The 22,117-nt window shown below is 41.3% G+C and overlaps 1 protein-coding gene across 3 annotated transcripts in view; it reads right to left on the bottom strand.

Annotated features, from left to right (window-relative positions):
- Positions 1–1,638: 1,638 nt before the first annotated feature.
- Positions 1,639–22,117, bottom strand: part of WDR4 (WD repeat domain 4) — a 22,351-nt gene continuing 1,872 nt past the window's right edge. The window contains exons 3-11 of one of the 3 annotated variants that reach the window (XM_054192521.1): positions 21,440–21,586; positions 19,092–19,260; positions 18,372–18,484; positions 15,201–15,261; positions 13,769–13,867; positions 8,051–8,115; positions 6,334–6,517; positions 5,370–5,439; positions 1,639–2,788 (exon numbers count right to left, since the gene is read on the bottom strand). In XM_054192521.1, coding sequence (XP_054048496.1) covers positions 2,607–2,788; positions 5,370–5,439; positions 6,334–6,517; positions 8,051–8,115; positions 13,769–13,867; positions 15,201–15,261; positions 18,372–18,484; positions 19,092–19,260; positions 21,440–21,586 — 1,090 coding nt within the window. In that variant the 3' untranslated portion in view covers positions 1,639–2,606. The remainder of the gene's footprint in view (positions 2,789–5,369; positions 5,440–6,333; positions 6,518–8,050; positions 8,116–13,768; positions 13,868–15,200; positions 15,262–18,371; positions 18,485–19,091; positions 19,261–21,439; positions 21,587–22,117) is intronic. The other 2 variants (XM_054192530.1, XM_054192538.1) reach the window with 2 other exon arrangements.

Here is a 22,117-nt window from a genome sequence, read left to right as displayed (position 1 = left end):
ACCTCACCTGAACAATCACGAAGCTACACCCTGGGGATGGAGTTTCCTTAACTGCTTCCCCAAACACGTTCCCTAGAGCTTCCTCTTAGATGAATACAAGAACTACAAAGTTTTAATAACCACCATCATACAGCAGGTATCTCGGTCTCCAAGACACAATACCAAGTACTTAAGATGGCAATTTCTCATCCTTTCTTGAGGACCAAGAAAAATACGCATCATCAGTGTCGTACCCACATATTTACTGCTCCAGATAGTCAAAGGTTTTCACCTCACACATGCAACTGTCCTTCAGAAGACTGAAATTACAGGGTTTCCTAAGGGTAGCTTCATCAGCAGCATGTAGGCAAACTACCATGAAATTTGCCTACCTGTTGTTGAGCTCCATTACTGTCATTCAACATCTTCCACTTGGAGAAGGGGAGGCTACAAATTGTCAGCAAACCAAGCAGCTGGGCCTCACGTCTGCATTTGAGCTCTAAGTTTAAGCCTTTTACCACACTCCCAACCTAAATATAAGAAAGCATTTGCTCCATTTATAGGACATCACGTATGTACACATACACAATGATGCACTGCAGAAATAATTACTCCTAATACAGCATAGCTAAGGACAGACACCAGGTATATGAGAATGAGATCCTCACCAGTCAACAGTACAAACCAAGAAACCACCCAAGCCAACTTCTAGGAAACAGCAGGGACTCCATGTAGCACAAGAGCCTTCAGGCACTCAGCGCACTCAGACAGCAACCTTGTCCTAGGGGTGGCACTCCATGCTAGGCACTCCGTGCTAGGCTGCTCCAGACACCCTCTTGAAGGACACAAGAAACATCAGCTCAAAACTGTTTGCTCCGGATTATGTAAAGTCAGGTCCATTTATCTCAGCAGACTCAATCTCAATAAAAGGGTTATTGCACCTGAGTGGGTAAAACTCATCAAACCCAAACATACCCACCCACCACCTTCTCCTTCCTCCAAGACCCAGCATAATCCAGGGGCACTTGACTGATTTGGTGATACACAAAGAAGATGCTTCAGATCACTGGTATTTGGATATTGGACAGAGGGGCCTGAACTGCTACATGAGACCATAATCGTTGTGGACGCGACACTGCGTCCTTATATCGTGTAACTGCACAGGTAGTAGCAACTACTTCACATTTTTTTTGCGCCAAGGCAGCTCCTGCCAGAATTGAGACTTTTAACCAGAATAGACAATAACACTCTCGACGCTTCACAATTTTTGGTCCAAAGAGACCTTTGCCAAGGCAGAAGGTTCTTCGCTTAGAAGTAACCACCAAATTAAGTCGGACCCTGGAGGTAAAGGATTGGCTCTGTGCTTAAGGAGACACTTCCAAACAGAAAGAATGTGAAAATCCATGTGATATCCCACAGCACAAGAAAGACTCGTGGCCTCTGGCACACATAATAAGGACAAGACTGCAATTTTGAGCAGCCATAAGCAACAAGTTCTACTTCACTGCTGAATACCTGCTATTATCAAAACAAACTACATCTCAGTATCTTACACACCAGTGTAACTAAAATTTGGCTGCAAAATTTTGTAAGTGTCCAGACACTCCAAAGAGGACAGCTATATAAAGAGACCTAGAGAACTATTCATGGTTCATGGGCTAATTCTGAATACTTTTAATGGATTGTACAGATTTCTACATCTGGTTTTATGAATTACATTATATTCCATATAGACATGATGCCATCTGGTAGATAAACGCATTTCTTCTGCCCCATGATGAAGCAAAAAGTGATCCCATAAGGCTCTTACTGATAACTTTTCAAAAAGATGTATTTCTTGGCTAATTGCAACATGAAAGAGTTCCTGTTGAAAGAAGCAGAATGCTCTCCAAGTTCTGCACATAAGGCGCTCAAACCATTTTCACAGACACACTAGGATCATATTGCAATAGAAGAATCTTCCAATAACAAAGTTGAATGACACATTTTACTTTTACTTTCCAGTGTATAAAAATCTATTTTTGCACTTCTTCCTATAGAAATATGCCGCAAGTAAAAAGCAATGGATTAGAAACTGAGCAGAATCCCTACCACATAAACTGAAGGTAAAGGGTAAAAACAGAGATGGTGAAGTCTCAGCTAAAACCTTTCATATACAGCAAGATTTTTGCTACATTCCCTTTCCAATAGCCATGTACACTAAGTTAGTTACATTAACTAACAGACTTTTAAAAAAGTTTAAAAAACCCCACCTGAACCAAAAGAAATGAACAAAAAAGTCACGTCAACTTTAGCCTGTGCACTTCCACCTGAAGAAGAAAGCCTGAACACAGTAGGCAAAAAGAAAATCCTGTTTCAAGGAAAATACCATCTCCAATATTCATATATCATGCATTAGAGATTCCTAGGACTGAACCGCTAACACTTGTATGCTGCTAGAAGCTTAGGCCTGTTGTAAATGCATTATCTGCTGCAAGCAGGATATTTTCATACCAGGCTACCTGAAAGCCTGAATCTGAATAGAAGTTTAAACCAGTCTTCTTCCATAATTCATTTTACATTTAAAAACAGTCCACAGTTGGATCAGTTCCTTTCAGCAAGGCGAAGGTTACAAGCTAACAACAATGTCATAGTGATGATTCTTCAGTCTTCATCTTTTTTGTTTCTCCATTCGAACCACGCTGCAGATCCTCCTGCCTTTTCTTTTTCTGTTGCTTTATCCTTTCCTCTTGCCTCTGTAGGTAGTCGGCCATGTTATCAAAGGAGGCCTTGTAGAGACTGCTGTAGTGTCTCTCTGTGCCAACAAAACCTGCAGTTGGGCAAAGCAAGAACAGAAGACAAGTGTTAAATTCCCTTAGCGGTCTCAGCAATGACTTCTTGCACTGTAATTTTAGCTAGTGGCATTTCAACTCATTTACTGTGGTCTTATCGACTTTATAAAATATCAGCATTTACGGTGTGTAAGCCTGATTTGTATTGGTAAGCATCTGTCCTGCATTCACACGGCCAAGCACAGCCTCCATCTTTAAGCTAAAAAATTTGCACAGAGGCAAGCACCTGACGTTGAAGCAAAGGCGGCACACAGCTCTCTACATGTTGGGCACTTGCAGACTTCAAGGCTTCTGTTTTTAAAGTGACTGCTGTTGCAACTTAGTGTTACTCATCCCGTTGGAGTTGTCCCCCAAGACCTACACTCTGCAAAGGGCGTATGCTACCTAACTGTGCTTAGCTGACTTCTCTCCTAGAGTATTAAAAGAAGCCCATAGACTTCAAACAGAGAGGTCTTACAGCACGTGCACGTTTCTAAATATTCACCCCGATAGTTCTGTTGTACCTTCTGTGAATTCAGCGTAATATTCATCACACCATCGCCAAGACTACATTTAAATGACTTTAACAGGGAGCTAACTACCAGCCGAAAAACCCCAATCAGATTGTTTCTGTAGAGAATACAGAACGAGACTAGCTGGGCTAGGTCCACATTTCAAAAATTGTTAAGAGTGTTACCTGACAAAGCCAGTTACCTCTAGTTCTCTTTGTATTTCTACCTTTTCCCACTTGCAAAAATTCTTGATCTTAAAGGGCAAATGCAAGGAAATCCAGTATTTGCTAGGATTTGGTCCTGAAGCTAGTGTGCTGCTTTGCACTAGTGTACATACAGCACCCCCTTGGTTCTTGGTACACAAACAAAACAACTTTCCCTCACTGGTACTCAGCAAAGCGCCTGCCTTTAGTTTCGAGGGTCCTGCCCTCATGTAGTAACCCATTTATTGGCCTTTGGCCCTGGGAGAAATTGTGTGCTGTCAGTCTGAATATCCATGCAACTCTCTACTTGATCAGTCTGCACTAAATCTTGCTCCCTCTTTTTCTGAGATCAATTAGAACAGAATGTCAAACTGTTCAACATATACTTCAAGACTGACCTTAAATCCTACAGAATCATCAATCAGGTGAAACAAGCTTATAAAAAGATGATAAGCACGCATTAAGACTGGGTTTAAACAACATAATGATCACCTTTTTTAAAAGAAGTAACTACCTTTTCAAGCACTAATTATGCACTGGAATAAGTGCTCATCAAGTGAGCCTCCCCTTACTAATTAACAATAATAGACCCTGTCATCTGAGCAGTCCTCCTTTCCCAGATGCAGCAGCAGCCAGCTACCGTGTACCACAGTAATTTGCTATGCTGGCTAATTATGCTCAGACCTCTTCCCCTGCATGCTCTTTTTACTTCTCTGTTGCTCATTTTCACTCAGATCTCATACTTCTAATTATCTGCCTGGCTGTAACTATCAAGTCTGCAACGTCTACATGCAAACACTTCTAAACGTCTACATGCAAACTCCTTCTAAAGGAGTACCCGAGTTCCTTTTAGATTTCAAAGACTGCATCAATTTAATGACAACTTAATAACAGCTACACACTAAACCATCCAATACTAGGCATTAAGGAGACTTTACACATTGGACTGCACATTCCTGCAACTCTTCCTGTGGGTTAATCACCTTTACGTAGGACTGCCAAGAACAGACCAAGAGACCAGTGGCGACCGTAACACCTTTTTGAAGGAAGAAGATTCCCAGGCTCCCAGAAAAACGTACGGGACAGAGATTTCAACTAATCAACTCTCAATACATAATGAGACATCCACTAGCACACGGCCTAACACAACCCTTCTCTATCCTGCAGCCATCACTGCCCTAACTTCAGCTTTTAAATAAAGTTGCATGGTTTTTAAATAAAAAAATCCTGAAAACACAGGGTGCTTCTGAACTAGTAAATCATGTATTATTTTTCTGCCAGAGACTGGAAGTGGGACAGAAATCAAGAACAAAATGAACCAACTCTGACACCAATCAATTTCACCCCTGATGATACCATCCAGGGTCACACCCTCCAGCCACAGCAAGCTCCACATAATCTGCCTTGCTGAGGCGGACCTGGATCGCTCATCTTTACAGCAAAGCTGCTCCTCCCATGGCTGTTCCAATTCTTACTATCTCCGCTGTACTTCTGATAAAGTGTCACGCCCAGGTAAGAGACAAGACAACAAACAACAATATTCGATATCACAGCAGTGAGACAGACTCCAGCAGCTCTGTCACAGGGTGATTAGATACATCTGTGATACAGTGCCTACGTAAAACAGTTCTAATGCTGTAATTCAGATCTAAATACCGACAGCATTTTGTGGTAGCAGTAACCTGAATGCATTTCACGATCTACACTAACTTCCATACCAGATGGAGTGATGAAACTGAGAAAACTGAAAGACTAAGCGACTTCCAACAGCCAGCTGAACTGACCTGAACTCTGATTTTGCTCCTAAATCTTATACTTCAGCTGTAACAATTGCATTTCCTGGGCCTTTCTGACAAATTTCTCACCTTCAAACACCGTCCAGTTGTCTTGAAGATACTTTGACATCTTCTGTAATCCTTTGTCATCAGTTACGGGCTGGGAAAAGAAGGAACATTGCATGATATTTTGGGAATAATAAAAAATGTAATGTTTCACAGCACACTAAAAAATTCAACTGCTCACTGAAAGGAGAGCGATTGCATGAGAGGAGAGTCATCAAGGATGACTTTTAGGCTCCTTTTTTCCAGGACTGCTATAGAAATGTGGCCTGCGATCATGTGTTCTGCTGGGAAAGCTTTGCAGCTTGAAGGAAAAGAAAATGGATTCCTGCTTACTAATCTGTGAGGCAAAGGAATATCACAAGGAACACGTAAGGGTCTAGAGAGTTTCATTTAAAACCACTTCACAACTATACCATAATTAGCTGGGGACTTACAAGGATAACAAGTGAGTTTCCAGCTGTTTAACAGACTATTACAGAGAACTTGACAGCACATCCCTCAAATTTGACTCCCTGTTCTCAGTGAAAAAAAAAGTATCCCCTAATGATTCCAGAAGGTCTTGTTTCCCCCAAAGGATCCCTCAGAGGCAGGTACAGGGAAGGCTGTGTGGAAATCATTCCTGAGCAAACCACAAAGGGATTTTTTTGTTTTGTAGGTTTTTTTAAATAATCAAGCGTAGCACACAGAAAGCACAGGCAATGGTTTAAAGTACTGAGTGCAACTGCTGACAACCACTCTGCTTGATCCCACTATGCCAGATGTGAGCTTTACCAGAGAAGAGATTGGTACTCACAACAAGTTCTCAGCATCTTTGCAAAATACACAGGTGAGAGAAGTAGAATTGAGATGTGTATTTATGACTTTGCTCGGTCTCAAGACACAGAGAAGTGTGCCATTTAGCTTTCACAGAACATAGTTCACTCAATTTTTGTTATGGCCTCAAGACAACACAAAACATTCAGGGTGTTAGCACACCAAAAGTATCTACCTTCCATTGTCCATCACACGGTCTGTACAATTGAAGAGGAACTTCCCTGTCTTCCTCCAAAATCCATAGATCTCCCGTTTCCTCAAATGCAATGTCCCAAACTTTATGTTTCAAAGAGATTTGCTGTCTGTAAACTAGCTGCTGGGCAATGGCATCAAGCTGAAAGACGTAGACTGCGGGAATACTTTTGAGAGGAAAAACTTAATTACCATTATTACCAAATCCACCTACAGCCATCACTAGTTCAGCAAACTACAACCACCCACTCTAATTCCATGCAGAGCCAAAGCAAAGTCATTAGGAATTGCAAAAAATACCCTAGTACTTCAAGTGCAATTTGCTTATATGATCTGAGGCAGAAGCTGTGAATACCTAACATGTCAAATGGCTTTTCAAGTGTTATATGAAAGAAAAAGCAGTCAACACTGCCTTTTCTTTAAAAGAAAAGGCAGTGAAGGGAATTTCGTAAGGATTGCTAAGGATTTATATAAAGAGTGTTGCATCATAGCATACTGGCCTACTGGGCTTCACTTGAAGGAACATCCAGCTGAGCACCAGTCAAAATAAAACAGAAAAGGAATTACATGCTGGGGAGGGGAAGAGGGAATGAGAGGGCCAGGAAACCTTGACACGGCTGAAGAACAGAACTCTGGCGCTGCACTCATCTCCATCTCTCCCATCAGCACTTACTCCTAATGGTCACACCATCTACGTACAGAGCTTCCTAACCTCCCTCCGACAGGTCCCCAGCATGCCAGGCAGGACACCTCGGCTCCCTCCTGAGTTGCCTACCAGGTCCATATGGCAGCACTGAAATGCTGGGCTGTGGAGCTGGACATAAAAGCCTGATGCAGAGCACAGTGTGGCCCCTGGGCTAAGTGACATGGGCACAGCCCTCAGCTGAAATGGCTTCCCCTGCCACGGCCAGTTTGGATGCCCATGCAGAAAGCGTGACGGGAAGCAGCTACCGCTCCTCGCTCTGGCAAAGAGCAAGTTCACCAAGGGGACAGATTGCCGATTTCACTGTACAGGCAGCTCTGGCAATCTCTCCCGTTCCTGTTGGCAAGCTTTTGTCAGGAAGAACAGCTTCCTTGGCAGGCTTAAGGTGCTGTGGAAAGAGAGGGGAAGAGGACTTGTCCATTCCTGCAAGATATTTTCCGCCAGTTGGATTTGTAAGGTTCCTCAGGGCTTGGGCCCTTCAGCTCCTTAGCACACTCTCCTTAGGCAAACACATACATTTGAACCCAAAAGTCAACATAGCCTCTCCATGTTTTTAAACTGAAGCAATGTGGTGGTTTTAAACAGAATGGCCAAACACATTTACAGGAGCAGAGTATGGTAACAGAAGTTTGGCCGCTCCATCGCTGCAGCACCCTGAACAAAATGATACCCAAAACACATGGGTCAGGCACAGTGATTTAGGGAGACATCCTCAGGACTGAGCAGGGCTCTTGTTCATTCCTAGCCTTGCGTTTCCTCCCATGTGGGAAAGACATCACAAACTCTGCAAAATTTAACTAAGCTGGGTAACCCTCACGCTCAAGTACAAAAAGGACCCAGAGGCTCCCTGAGAGGCCACAGGCATGCCTGGGATGCTCAGGGATCCACGCTACCAAGTACTTGAGGATAGGGGAAAGTTCAGACAGCCAACAGGGAAAACTGCTCTTGCCTGTGCAGGAGCTCTGATGATTTTAGCCATTATTCCATTTATTCTTACCGGTCACATAGAATGGCAACATAACTACCTTCACAGCAGTAGGTTATTCTTGACACAGGGTATTTCTATTAGGAAAAGAAAAAGAAACATCATTGTAAGTTAAGGCTATTTATGGGCAGAAAAATTCCATTTCCTATCTTAGCCTATAAAATTTAGCAGATGTCTTAATTTACAGTAGTTGTACCATTTACTTAATTGTAGCAGCGTTTGCTGTTTTATGAAGTTTTCCACACTTCTCCCTTCACAGTCACCCAAACAGAGATCAAAGGTAAAGGTTTTAGTGAACTACTCTTAACAGACAAACTAACAGATATAGGAAAATACACCTCAAAATTGTTTTTGCCATTAGTATTGCAGGAGACATCAGCATGAAGCCTGCTCAGCCAGGATACCACACTGGCAGTTTAGAGATTATAAACACAAGCCATTAGCTGCTGTTATGTTTGTTTAAAAAAAAAAAAAAAAAAAAAAAAAAAGAGTGATGCATAGCTAATATCCTTGCTGCATTGTCTCCGTTTTCAACCTGTGTCTGCATGAATCCACACCATATAACCAAAAACACATTCTGAAGAACTAGGCAAGACTGCCTGAGGCCACTTTCCTCATTAAAAAAAAAAATTTAAAAAAACCCACAACACAAAAAAAGCCCTGCAAACCAGAAAAAAAAATATCCCACACCCAACAACAACAAAAAACCCCACACCACACTCCTAATTTAGAAGATACATCGTTTTTTCTAGGAGACAATCAGAGAAATACCTTTGCTGCACAAACCATACTACTTGAAATATGTAACAACTGAGGCTCCCTGAGTGGGAAGTAAGAACTTGGGAGGAGCAGAGAAACTACAAGATGCAGCCCGGGGGTGCTTTTTCAAAGGTATCTGTTATATAATGCGAAAGACAAAACTGCAAAGGCAAAAGGCTGGTTCTCAAGTAGATTTTATAAGGGGCGACAACATCAGCACTTCTGATTAATAAAAGCTTCCTACTAGAGGAGTAGTGAGTTATTCGCTTTAGGGCAGGGAAAACACATCTTCTTGACACTCTGCTGGCAGAATTCAGATGCATCCTCAATTCCTCTTTCCTATTACCCCCTTTCCAGCCTTCACCTCTTTCCCTAACACCACTGCTCACTGGACAGAACCTCTGGTTCACCAGGTTAAGCTGAATTTGGGAGTAACCACAGAATTTTACCCTTTGAGCTACCATTGTCAGGCTGCTTGTTTCAGAATTTTACAATCAATGTAGGAAAGCAAAGCAAGCTGTACAGCTTCCAAACGTTCAAGTCAGCAAGTTTAATACCAGAAGCTAACTATTTTGTCAACAGTACATGATGCAACTACTAGAAGATAAACCAACTGCACGAAAGAAATTTAATTAATGGTATAAATATAGCTGAAAACCACGGTTACACAGTGCATCTCCAGCACACGAGAAAAAAACCAAAATCCATTGTGTGATACAACCTCATGGAGGGGACGCAAGAACACCAGCCTGCACACACTTTTCACTCACATACTCGATTGCCTGCTTGGAGAGAAGAGGAGCACTTCATAAAAAACACTATCAAAAGGATGATATGTTTCAGAGCTCTTGGGAACAGATGGGACTAATCTCTCGCTACTCTGCAGAAATACTAAGCTGTCAGTCCATACTTAACGTTGGGACCCAGGACCCCTGCTGAAGACGGACATAAAAAATGCTTCCGGTTCCAAATACCGGGTAGAACAAGTGGGCTCAATCAGAAAGGTTCTCTGTGGCTAATACATCTAAAGGTAGTTCTTGCAGTATGGAGCCATTTTACACTACAGCTTTAGAGTAGAAATGACAGCTCCTATTGTAAACTGCCAGTGGGTTCTTTAGACATTTAAGGGAACAAGCCAACATAGATACAGATAGATATATATATACTAAAAAACCCACAAAACCTGCAATATTTATTTCTAATAACAAAGCTCTGCCTCTCTGCCTGTCTTATGACAAACATGCAGGGCAAGTGCGGGGTTGGGAAGTGCCCACCTACAGCTGAGTGCTTTGTCAGAGAGACAAAGGGTTCTGCGAACTTGAAGTATGCAGCAGCTCTCCCCCACCCTGACTGGGGGAGGGAGGAGGCGGCTTCTTTTGATTTAAACCAAGTGTTATTCACAGCTGGACAGAGACAAGAAAATGCATCTTCTTTGCAAGCTCTTTCCTTTCCATGTGTGGGTAAGTTAACAATCAGCAAAGTGAATGCCAAGACCCAGAATAGTATCTAGTTCAAGGACAAGCCTATGAAATCAGTTAACTTAGGGAGCTACAAGAGCAGTCTGTGATAAACACATGTTCGCTTGATACTCTCTGAACTTATTCAGCATTTATATGATGCTGTTATCAGCCTGCCAACACCTAAAAATTAACTTTTAGTGTCATCTGTGAGAAGACGTGACCCCGTGAAAAATTAATGTACTGAAACACTGGGATAGAGTTGTGCAATTCATATTCTGGACTTTAAACAAGCTTCTGCTGTCAAGAGGATCAGATGAGGTGAAAGCTGCAAAGCAGGAAAAAATATTTATACAGCACTATGAAATTAGAGAATTAGTCCCATTCTAGTGGGAAAATTAACTAGGGATCTGCAACCCATCATCTGAAACCAATGCTACACTGCTCAAAAACACTCCTACATTCCAAAAACAGACATACATTCATCATCTGCCAAGCAAAGTAAGCCCACATTTATGTGTTCACATGACCCACCATTACTGATGATTCCATTATCGTTGTGCTTCAAGTTGTGTTTGAAGCTTCAGTGCGCTCACAGTGGTTATCAACTATAAAAATGACATGAAATGCAAAAGAAAAAAAAAACAACAAAAACCACTTATATCCCCATGTAATCTTTGGTTGCCAGAGCCATCTGCAGACAGTGTGCTAGTTACAATCTAAAAAGTGCTGATGAGAGATTGTTCCCTTAAATTCAGACTATAAATGTCACACCAGGCTGTGAAGATGATCTTTGATACACCTGGATGCACATCTCTGGCATTTCTAGCACTATGATGCCAGCAAAACACAAGTCTCCTTTCCCCTTTGGTCCTGCTGGCCAGCAAGACAGTAATCGTTCTGACAGAAATACATATTTACAGCTGTGTAGCAATACAGCACAAAGGTGGCAATAAACCGCATTAAGGTTTAAATCTGTCATTTATCTGTCTGTAATCAGCGGAACACTGCCCAATCACCGTTCCAAGTACATACGAACTCTGGAAGTCAGCTGAGTCTTCTGCACCCCTCAAGCACCATACAAATTTAGTGTTTTCAGAGACAGAATTTAAAAAGCCTGTAAGAGTTGGCAGTAAGCAGAATTTCACAGATTCAAGGAACCCCGAGGCTTCCACAACCACCATTAAGAGATGCTAAAACATGCCAATGGGTAGAAGAATTGCAAAACACTGCAGGAATACAGTTTATTAACTCCTATGTTATATTTATTAACTCAGTTTATAGGTTTTCCCTTTCTCTCGTTGTTTATTCACACTGGGGTAAAGAAGTTAAACAGACTTCTCAAATAGTCAAAGGAAACCCCAGCTTTCTACCGAGAGACTCCATCAGTACAGAGTATCCTATGGAAGGGACTTCGTCAAGTGTGTTAGAAGGCATGGGAAGTATCACTAAACTACATTCAAAAGCACTGTAAGAGTTGGAGCTTTTTGCCTTTTTTTAATTTTATTTTAAGTTTAGTTCTTGCTTGCAGTAACAAGTTTTTTTCCTCTAACACTTGTTAGTTTAACCCGTGCTACTTTCAAGACTTATTATACAGTTTAGTATTATTTTTGATAATTTTTTTTGTAAGCAATGGAGTTAGGATTCAGTTTGAGATCAAGCACTGTTAATTTACATGCAAGCTATCTTACAAAATGCTAAGCCAGTCTAAGCAACAGGTAGCATTTTTAAAATTAATAATAGGATTCCCCAATTCACAGATAGTTGCTTACTAGTCCTCAATGATACAATAAAGCTAGAAGGCAAAGTATTTCAAAATAAAATCATTCTTCCCGCCAAAAGAAATGCCTTGCAACATTACTGCAAGATTCGATAGCTATCAAACTATGTTGTCTCAACAGAGCACTCTTATTAGCTACTTTTGAACACAAAGCTAAAACACTTTGGTCTTAAAACTCACTGAGCAACTTATTTCCAGCAGGCTATACGTGGCAAAGTAATTTTGTACATTTGCCTCACTCTTAATTCTCCCTTCCTCACTCAAATCCTGCTGCACGCAGACTACAAGAGGATGCCAGCTACGTGGACTTGTCACCTAACTTGGTACAGCCATTTTTTGCTTGTGAAAAAAGCACAGCAGTAGCTACTTCAAAGATTTCAAGCGCTAAACTCAAGCCGAAATGAGCCAGAGACATCATGAATGTCTATGAGAGGTCTCTGGCTCAGGTGTGTTTACATTTTTATTTTCAAGTTCAGGAGCAGGTTAAACTGTCCATATGATACCACCCTGAATTCCTGCTAACAGTAACTCCAGGCAAAAACCAAAATTTCCAGTATCAAAGCTCTGAATGCTGCAATGCAAGTGGCCGCTCTCCTGGGCTTACGTACAGGCAGAAAGCTGCACATTATTACTACAAAGAACAACTTGCTGATGTCTTCTGCACAGAAACAAACTCTGTCAGGTCTGTCCCTAGGAGCTCAGTCCTTCCATGGGTTGTGCTCCCAGTTCAGTAACTGGGAATCCCACTAACAAGATCAGGCCAGACCCACATAAACAGTAAAGAATCTCTGAGAGATCTCCAGGAACGGCTCCTGACTGCTGGGAGAGGCTGTGCGCAACACAACACACTTCAACTAACCAAAACCACAACAAAACACAAGGGAGGAAAGACAGAACTTTTCAATTCAATTTAAAGCTGGATACGAATTCCACTGCGCTTTTGCCTAAGAGCCGTGCATGGCTACAGGCTTCTCACTCACCTAACAACTGGGAGACAGCTGTGGTCTTCAGAGAAAGAAATATTTTCAGAGATTCACATGAAATACACACCCAGCAGCACGGGTGGTAAGATGAATAACTCCTAAATGACTCAACAGATTAGCAGCTGGCTTAATATGATGTACACAGCAGGGACAAGGACAAGTGCTGTTTCACTGCTAATAGGTCGTATGGCAATTCAAGTGACAAGAAAGAACAGAACTAGAGACCAAGTACTACCAGAACCACTGCTCACATCAGATTAGCACCCAAATCACAGTAGCACCCCAAACGTGAATGTATCACACAGTCATGTAGAGGCTGCAGGATAAGGAGACCTCCTGGGGTATTCGGTTTTCATACGGGACTTGGCCATCTTCATTTTGGCCACTGCGCAGCTTCAGAACAACCCAAAGGAACAAGCCCGGTGTTTTAACTCCACAGGGCAGTACTACTGCAGGTGGTTACAAACGTTACAAAGCTTCTTTCTGCTCAGATCAAAATTCAAGTGTTAAAGGTGAAATTTAAGTAATTTAAAAACGGGTGAATTTTTAGATCTTTCCAGTGTTACAGGTTATTTTCTGTCTAAGAGACTTTCTTTCCCAAAAATCTCAGGCTTTTATAACAGTTTCTAAGTCTCACATAACTTCTAAAGCCACTGAAAGAAGGGAGGCACTCCTAACAAAATGGAACAAACACGTTCGGGAGTCATAGGGATCAGGACGATAGCAAAAGCACTAACACACATGGGCATACCTGGTCAGCTTTGGTTGTCTCAGGCCCACAGATGGTACTTAGATGACAGCAGTACACTTCTTCCCCGCTTTTGTACTCCCAAAGTCTCAGAGTTGAGTCCTGGACAGATAGAAGTGGACACAAGTTGATTACCAACAGCACCTCAGGCAAAGAGAGGCCTTCAGCTAAATCCCTTTTCCCTGAAGCGCCTCCCACAGAAGCTGCTAAATAGTCACTTAGTTAAGACCTCAAATTGCAGATAAAGCATTTTAATTAACATAATTTTTTGCCTCGATTCTAAATTATTCAATCATGCTAACTTTAATTCTCCTTTTGAAGTGGAAATTGGGTAGCTGGAGGAGTGCATTTAAAGTCTGTCTCAAATAGCACGGTAATACACGCACTCAGCATTTTAATGGCTCTTCTTTTATGTTGCCCTTCTCTGGCCCTGCTCTTGTTATCACCCAAATTCTCATTTGATTTAGTAACCTCCTGGAGAGAAGCTAAACTCCTCTCTGGAAAAAGAGAGTCATCAAAGAGCATTTGCTAAGAATGAAATACAGCCACACACAGCACTAACACTAGAGTTGCTTAAAGAACTAGAGGAACAAGAGAGGAGAGCTACAGGGAAGCAAAGGCAGCTGAAGCCAAATACTAAGAATTAATATGGTCTTTGCATCTTCACAGAAAACATTATTTGTTTCCTATGCAGTTTTGTTAGTCTGAGAAACAAAGAATATTGCTTCCCTTCCTTTAGACCAACTCTATTTACCCACTCTGTACAAGTCCAGCATGACAGCAAGATCCCATCAATTTAAGGAAAGGGCTGAGGAGAGGAAAAGGAGGGAACACTCACTTCTTCAGTCCTCACCCAAGCACCATGTAGCACTGCGCTGCAAACTCTACACAACGTGCGCTCAACATAAAACTATGAGGACAGAGACAAGGACATACTTCAGAACAAGTCTCACAGGGGAAAACAAGTGGGAGGGTGAAGAGGGAACAGTTATCTCAAGAGCTCTAAAAAAAATTAAAAATCTGTGAATCTAAGGCCATTAATTCTCAAGACGCTCATTATCATGACAGGCTAGCATAATATCCATTTGCTTCAAAGTTGTTTAAATAACCCAATGATTAAAGTTTGTCTGTGCTGCAAAGCAAGAGTTCATGATGAAGAAATAGAGGACTTCGTGATTGCTCCATCCCAGAGACCTTAATAAGAAGCTAGCCTTGCTGTAAACACAGCAAGTGGCACTTATGTGATCTAGCAATAGAATGGTTGAACGCTGAACAGAAAGCTGAGAAAGGGAGGGAGGGAGAGAGAGGGCATGCTGGAAACCATGAGAGATTATTCCAAGTATCCCAAGGAGCTTGGGGGAAACACAAGCAAACAAGGGTTTTAAAGTCTAAATTTTCAGGAAAAATACTTTTTTGAAGAAATTGCAATACATACCCCAGAAGCTGACAACAGCAGATCAGGATAGTTGGGTATTACAAGTATTTTGCTTACAAACCTAAAGGAAAAGGAGTCAAAAGTTGAACTCTCTTGCATGACACAGGTCTTTAAATACATACAATACGAGAACACACCAATTTGAAAGAGAATATTGTAACTGACTATTGAACAGATTCTCCACATCAAGACAGTTAAGATGAAAAAAGTCTGCAATACTTAACATAGTATATATACTATACAAACTACTAACCTTCTACTTAAAAGAAAAATTATTTCCTCACCTGCACTCAAGGAGTTCTACTGACTTCCTCCTGACTGAGAACACTGCCATTGAGACTAAAAAACGCCAATGGAGATAGATTTACTTGGGTACCATGTTCCCCTTTCTCAATTCATGATGCACATTAAAAACATGAATCACCAGATGCTTTTGAAACACAACAGTGATGACTCGGCTTTCAGAGTACCACATCTCTCCCATCCCCGTTGGAGATAACCCAAAAACAGTCCTTACAAAATTTTAAAACAATTTACCTCCAGTATCTACATTCATCCAGAAACCTTGTTTTTCAGAAGTATGCAATATTGCTATGTCTGCCATGACTTCTCTTTGATGAGTAATGAGGACCTGAGCTTATGGAGTTTGTTATTATCTGAGAGTTCAGCAACTTAAAATGTAGTGACCTGAGCAGAACATTACCTGAGTGGTACAGTCTTGCTTTTGAAAACGAGCATAATTTTAAGGCCATTTAAAAAAGAAAGAGAAAAAATTATAGAAGAAAGAGATCTGGTCACTGTAATACAGTCTTTCATGAAAAAGCAGTAATAACGGGTGCATGAAGGTGTAACAGATCCAGCAAGAATCACCATGTGCCCCATTGAAAGAAGAAAATCCAGGAGCATGAAACAAGAGAATTTTAGCTGCTTTATGTAACCCTTTGCTTATTCATTCCTAATTTAAGTATTTAATTTTTAAAATATATTTCAATCCATTTACATTAAGTGCCTTTCCACTCTGTGGCCACTAATGAACTCTTTGTGCAGACACAATAGCCCCCATTTAAAAGTGTCTTTCTGACCATCAAGTTCTATTCATTAGAAGTACAACTGTGTACACAGTAGGTGGAAACATCAGACATGGCTCCATAAATACGCTATAGAAACTGACCTGATCAAAGACTACTTAGATCTTTAACATGTGTAGTCTCTTGCTTTTATACTATGCCAATTCTACGCAGGTTAGACTACCAAATGATGTTATTAAAACCAGACTGACACTCCAAATTAATCTGTGTCCTAAATGCTCTATTAAAACATCTTGGTGGGTAAGTTTAGATAGGTTGCTACCCATATCTCAAGTTCCACGCCATCTTTCTTTACCTCTTATTTCTGATATAGCGAGCTGACTGCAGCACGTTGCATCATCTTACGGAAGGATGGGCCTGGAATGGTGGTGTTATCCCCAGGTAACTCACCAGCCAGACAAGCAGAATTAGGTGCGTTCTCTGCCCTATGCAGGGTCATGTCTTCCCTGCTACCTTGTCATTGTGGACTTCAAAATGCAGCAGTGGCCACTCAAAAAAAATCTGCACAACCCCCCTACCCTACTCAAAAACCATAACAATTGACAACAAAAACCTCCAAAAGACTACAAAACCACACAGAGGGGGAAGGCAAAAGTCAAGAGACTTTGAAAATACCACAACTGACACATTTTAAGCAGCAAAATGTAGAGGAAAAGTCTTTTAAAAGTCTATTTGCCATTTGTGTCTTCTGAATGGGAAAGGACTAAAGAGAAAAAAAGGGAAAGTACAGTCCTTCCTGTAGGCTGAAAAGGAAGTCCTGATAAACTGGCTAGAAGACAAGCCCTATTGCTATACCAAAAGAACTACCTATCTCCTCGCAAATCAGAGCGCGACTGAATCGCATCAGAACAGCCAGCAGGTTGCTTTGCTGCCTTCCACTCTTCAGATCACTGTAATCAGAAGGACCTTTAGGATGGAGGAGAAGGAAAAGGAGGGGAAGGGAAAGATCATACTTACTGTTTTTATGCAGAATGAACCATGCATTTTACTAGACTTAGTAACACAGCAGAACATCCTCTTTCTACAGGGATATCCCCTATGATCCACCTTCCACAGATCCTCTTACTTTCTTAAGTGTTCTTGCCCATAGCAATTGAACCAATCTCAAGAAAAACAACTACTAGAAAGACCAAGTAACCACATTAAGAAGTGTGATTTCTTGAATCTATTTTATGAAATCATTTTGCAGCTTCCAGCTCACTGCAGTCTAATGTCCAGGCAGAAAGAGTTCTCTATCCTTTCTACTGATGCAGCTGGCTTTTTTGTGTTACCACAGAACCTCCAAGTCTGAGCTCAGCAATGAGATGCTATTAGATTAGCATCTATTCAAGCCACAAAGACTTCCCAACACTTTCCACCTCAAGACTAACAATCTCCAGGCTCTGGAGTCTCTTGTGGGCAGCAGGTTGAGGGAGGTGATTCTACCCCTCTACTCCACTCTGGGGAGACCCCATCTGGGCCCCAGGTCTGGGGCCCTCAGCACAGGAAAGACATGGACCTGCTGGAAAGGGGGCAAAAAGAGGACCATAAAAATGATCAGAGGGCTGCAGTACAGGCTCAGGACAGGCTGAGAGAGCTGGGGTTGCTCAGCCTGGAGAAGAGAAGGCTCCAGAGAGACCTTATTGCTGCCTTTCAGTGCTGAAAGGGGGCTTACAAGAAAGGCAGAGACAGACTTTTTAATAAGGCCTGTTGTGATAGGACATGGGCTAATGGTTTTAAACTAGAAGGGTAGATTCAAACTAGATGTAAGTCTGAACTTTTTTTATCATGAGTAATATTTTTATCATGAGGATGGTGAAACACTGGAACAGGTTGCCCAGAGAGGTTGTAGATGCCCCATCCCTGGAAACATTCAAGGTCAGGTTGGATGGGGCTCTGAGCAACCTGATCTAGTTGGCGATGTCCCTGTCCATCAGGGGGGTTGGACTAGATGACCTTTAAAGGTCCACTCCAACCCAAACCATTTTATGATTCTAACACAGACCTAGCTGTTGTTTAATGTGATTTGAGGAAACAATCATTTTATCCGTTGAGGCACAGTGAAGAGCCGCATACAGTAACTTTTTGCACACAACAAACTTACTCTTTGTGTCCCAGACAGTAGGACACAATATAATAAGGAGCCTTTGCCAAGCTGACTCTGATCTTCTCATCTCTGTCTGCAGTTAGGATATACTGGTCATCAGCACTCAGTGCCTGTTGGTAAAGGGAGAGTTTTAGTGCCCAGTAGTTCAATGTTTGGTTTTATATAATTCTTCCTAGCCATGAGAAAAAAAAACACAAATAAGCAGTAAAATATCTGTTTCTCCTGACTCAGAATAGCAGGTGCAAGCATTAAGCCACGCTTTTCCACTGACAATGGAAGCATAAATCTTTATGACTGTAACTTTCTCACTTACTAAGACAAGCAACACTGACTACCAGGTCCAGTGAAAGCCACTGAGCTCCGAAGCTACAGGCAGAAGTCCCACTGCATCTTAAAAAGAAAGAAACTTATCACATTGAAGAGCTCAACTGACATTACAGACCAGTTGAATTCCCATATACATTCCATCATCAAGTCTTCTGTGACTGTCACATGAAGACCTTTTGAACACTCACACTCCCAGAATAGATAACCCTTTGGTAAGCTTGTTTCCTTACCAAACTTTGCAAATGCAAACTCAGTAGGAAGAAATCCAGACCACATACTTCAGTTATATAAAAAAGAACTCCCAGATCTCAGACAAGAGCAGCAGTGGAAGACCCAAACACAAGCAGGAATGCAGGTTTGTACACTAACTACACAGAGGCACATACTTACCACATCCAATAGCAAAGATAAGTGACCCAGCTCAAGTTTTCCTTCTGCTTGGGGTTCTGTTATTGAGTAAGAATAGACATCACCAGACTTGTCTGCAATCAAAATCTTATCATCTGCAGCTGTAATAATCAGGGAAGTGCATCTCCTTTTCACGGACCTGAAAGAAAAACTGCATAGTTTGAAAAGCGCCGGATGGCAGCGTCAGCACGTCTCGATTCAGACTCAGTATAACAAACTGAGGGACTGGACGAAAAGCTCTCAGATGCAATATTCTTGAAATGGCAGCAACAAGAATAACGTTAAGGGGACAAAATAGCACTTTAAATGACTAAACTATGTAATAGCAAACACCTGGGGAGATGTGAGAAAAAAAAGGAGAGATTATTAAAGCTGCATGCCTGCATTTTGCTTATGTACTTTCTCAACTGAGCATTTTGCCTAGACAGCCCACCAGAAAGACCGTAGAGTTTCTTGCACTCTCCGTAATAAAAATACAAGTTAAATAAATAGGAAAGAGAAGACTAAAGTAGGAGATCTCCTAGTAAAAGTCCTTTGCAGCAACACATCTAAAAACTATGTTGAAACCGTTTCTCCAGTTGACAGTTTGTACTATAAAAGGAAGTCCTCCCTTGTGAGCCTCAAGAACTCTTCGTCCTCGCAGCCAGAGTCAGAGAGTCTCAGGGTACCTTGTCCAGCCAAAGACCTGAACTTGAACTCTGACTTTTCCTCATCATCTGCCAGTATCCCATAGTTACAGTTGCCAGTGTAGCAGGTAATGAATTTCTCACAACTTTTCAGATAAATGTAAGGACCATAGATGTCAGAAAATGAGTTTTAAAAAAAGGTTTAATCACTTACTTAGTCTGGAGTATGCTTCTGCAACTTAAGAGCTATTGTTATTACTGTTATTCTTTTCTTTTCATAACACCTCTTCTCCAAACCTCTCTATGTCCTGTGTGTTAACACAGGACTGTGGACACTGGAGATCATAGGGAATGGACATTTCTATTCACCTGCTCTGAAATTCAGTGACTCTCTGGAGGCAAAAGAACAATATATAGTACTTCAGGTAGGAAGACAGAAATTCTAATACTTTTTAGTGACTGCTTAAAGGAATACCGTAACAACGGCAAAACATCTAAGACAAGGATGCCTACTAGTACCTTGCGGGCTCACAGCACAGTTTCAAAATAGGTTACCTTGCCAACAAGGAAAAGCCTTGCTCCAAGTTCACTGTGTTGCCTTTGATCTTAAATAAAAGATTCAAAAGTTCCCCTTGTCTGAAAACAGCTGACTACAAAAGCTAGTATTGCCTGAAAATTTCTATACAGCTTGCCACAAAACACCAACACAAGTTACATAGCTCAATTTTGGCATTCTTTTGCCTGTGTTCCCAATTTCCTAATAGGAAGTAGTGATGTTCCCAAAAAATCCAACCATGGTCCTAGTTGGTGTTTTTGCAGAAAACTGAAATATCAAACAATTATCCAATGCTGTATTATGGGCAAGACACACAGGGCAGGTCAGCAAGGAAGACAGACTGCAGAATGAATGGAATTTGCCGTTTCTGCAGGTTTGGGGGTGATTATTCACTCGCTACAACATTGGTTAAACCACCAAAGGCCCATCACGTACCCTATGCAAACAGACAATCTGACAGAGACGCCATTTTCGTTTGCAACCAGGACCTCACACATGTCAGAGACCACCAGAAGCAAAGACATCACACGCGGAGGTAGCTTCTCAGGAAGTCTTTTATGGTCCTCTTTTTTTACAGACAATTATCACAAGCAGCAGTGGCAGAAAACCTGTAACTGGAGGACCTCTGGTGGACAGTTACAGACTCTTTTCTCAAGAGGATCGTACTACAGAAGGTTAACAGTTGGCATCATGTCTAAAGATCTGCTTTTAGGAGAGTTCATAAACTCCCCAAAACATCTTCTCCTCCAAATCAAGAGAATCAGACAGTGCACTCACTAAATTGCTCAGTATTGCTCCTACAGGCCCAACCTTAGCGTTCACTAGGAGTGGGTAAAGTTTCAGTTCTTAAAGATGCAAATACTGTCTTCTAGAATAAAAAAAAAGAGATTACCCTTTCCTTGGTCAATGATACAAACATCTGCACTCCTATTCTTGATGTGGGGCATACCATGCATCTTTTCTTGACAAATATCTTTGAATTCACAAGAACTTTAAAGTTGTTTGAGCCAGTACACAGGGGGGAAAAAAAAAATAAAGGAAGCTTAGTGATAACAAATGGCAACATCCTAAGTACTACTATCGTATAACTTTAATTTAATCAGCCTTAACTCCATAACAAAGTGACATGCAACATCCTGCTTCCTTACCTAACACTAACACATTCCCAGGAAGGCTTTGTATGGAACAGAATCAGACGTTTGCTGTCATCTGTCAAGGCAAAATAATCTCCTGATGGGGAAAAGGCAAAAGCCAGGATGTCATCACTTCCTTTATCTCTTGGGTTTTCATCCTGTCTAATAGAGAGAAGGGGAACAACAGTTCACAACCTGAGAGTTACTGAAATCCTTAAGAAGAGAAGGTTGTTCTCACACCACCAAGAAGGAGCATGAAAAACAAAGTACAAAGGTAAAAGTTTTATTTGTACTTTAAAATGTTGAGCCAACTTGAACATTAATGCAAAGAAAAAAGCCAAGAAAAAGGAAACTCACATAAGGTCTAAGCCTGTATCATTACTTGCTTCAAAAGACATGCTAAGGTTTGTGCTACCAGATCTTGATACAAATTTAGGGGAAAACAGTAAAATTGGCTATGGGTAAAACTATATGCACAGTTTGAATTTAGACTAATAAAGACTTTTTCAGTTTTTAAAATCTCATGACTTGGAGAACAGACCCAAAGGAGGAGTTATGTACTGCTTTGTGGTTTTTTCTAACTGTCTTAGATAGGCTAATAAAAAATACATCATTTTCCCATAAATGTATTGACCGAGAAGAGTCATACAGAATCATTGATTATACTACTGGTGCTTCTCTAAAAAAACAAAA

Source organism: Rissa tridactyla, chromosome 1 (genome assembly GCF_028500815.1).
Source record: "Rissa tridactyla isolate bRisTri1 chromosome 1, bRisTri1.patW.cur.20221130, whole genome shotgun sequence".
In the NCBI taxonomy this organism is placed as follows: Eukaryota; Metazoa; Chordata; class Aves; order Charadriiformes; family Laridae; genus Rissa; species Rissa tridactyla.
Note: the sequence above shows the minus strand (reverse complement) of the source record. Positions and strands in the feature narration are given on the sequence as shown.